This window comes from Mya arenaria, chromosome 15 (genome assembly GCF_026914265.1).
Source record: "Mya arenaria isolate MELC-2E11 chromosome 15, ASM2691426v1".
In the NCBI taxonomy this organism is placed as follows: domain Eukaryota; kingdom Metazoa; phylum Mollusca; class Bivalvia; order Myida; family Myidae; genus Mya; species Mya arenaria.
This window is the reverse complement of record NC_069136.1, coordinates 13,880,142-13,881,054: the sequence shown is the minus strand read 5'-3', so window position 1 is coordinate 13,881,054 and position 913 is coordinate 13,880,142. Positions and strand designations below refer to the sequence as shown.

The following is a 913-nucleotide window of genomic DNA, read 5'->3' as shown; positions in this document are numbered from 1 at the left end:
TCACCAGGGACCGAAATGGTGGTAGACCTCTACAAACGGAAGTCCCACAACTTCGTACCCAACTTTCTTAGCATTGAGCGCAAACCCTTCACTTTCAAGGCGGCCGCCTGGTTCAGTGACCTCGGGAAAGCGGATCTTCCGGTGAACCTCGCTGCGCACCATGAGGACGCTTGTCCCTACAATATCAACCTTAACCACCCGGCCCTCGTCGCGCAAGAATGGCAGTGGGAGGTTGCGACACTTTTCGTCACCAAAACGAAGAGTGTTGAAATCGTAATTGGTCGTGCGACCATGCCTCTCTATCAGGCAGGCGACGGCCATCACGTCGGTGCTGACATGCAGAAACTGCTGTATGAGATCTTTTGGGATTTTTTTAATGTCACTATCGATCCAGAGAACCCAGTCGTTGTCTCGCATTCCGTAGTCCAGCAACGCGTTCCGCACTCGTGACAGGTGGGATCGGCGTCCTCGCTGATTTACCTTGAATTAAACGAAATAATATATCGAATAATAAAGGGTCATAGTTTGATTTTTATTCAAAATGGAATAATCTGCCTTGGTTATTCAAGTAGGTTGGATTATTGAGTACTATTGTGGAACGTCTCAATGCAATACATCTAGTATTTTCTGATATATTGACATATGTGTTTCTACATGAAAAACCTTAACCAGAGTATTTGAGTCGAATTATAAAGGGCTATTATTGCATCATATGCAAGCTCAAGTTATCAAGTTACTTAAAAAATCAAGTAGGTTTGATGTTTGTCAACACATGTTGAAATTTCAATGCAAAGATGTATGATGTATTTCCTAAGAAAAATGACATATTGGTGCTTACATGCAAATCCTTAATCTATGTGTGACGTCGACGCTAGGGTTAGTAGTATAGCTCTCCGTATTTTTCAAACAGTCG

The 913-nt window shown here is 43.0% G+C and overlaps 1 protein-coding gene across 1 annotated transcript; it reads right to left on the bottom strand.

The window, feature by feature from the left end:
* Positions 1 to 417, bottom strand: LOC128219128 (uncharacterized). The gene has a single exon (XM_052926948.1). The coding sequence runs from the start codon at positions 415 to 417 to the stop codon at positions 1 to 3; it is 417 nt and encodes a 138-aa protein (XP_052782908.1).
* Positions 418 to 913: the final 496 nt, after the last annotated feature.

Bases quoted from the DNA above. Each gene is read 5' to 3' on its own strand.
- LOC128219128 (XM_052926948.1), bottom strand. From the start codon at position 417: ATGCGAGACAACGACTGGGTTCTCTGGATCGATAGTGACATTAAAAAA.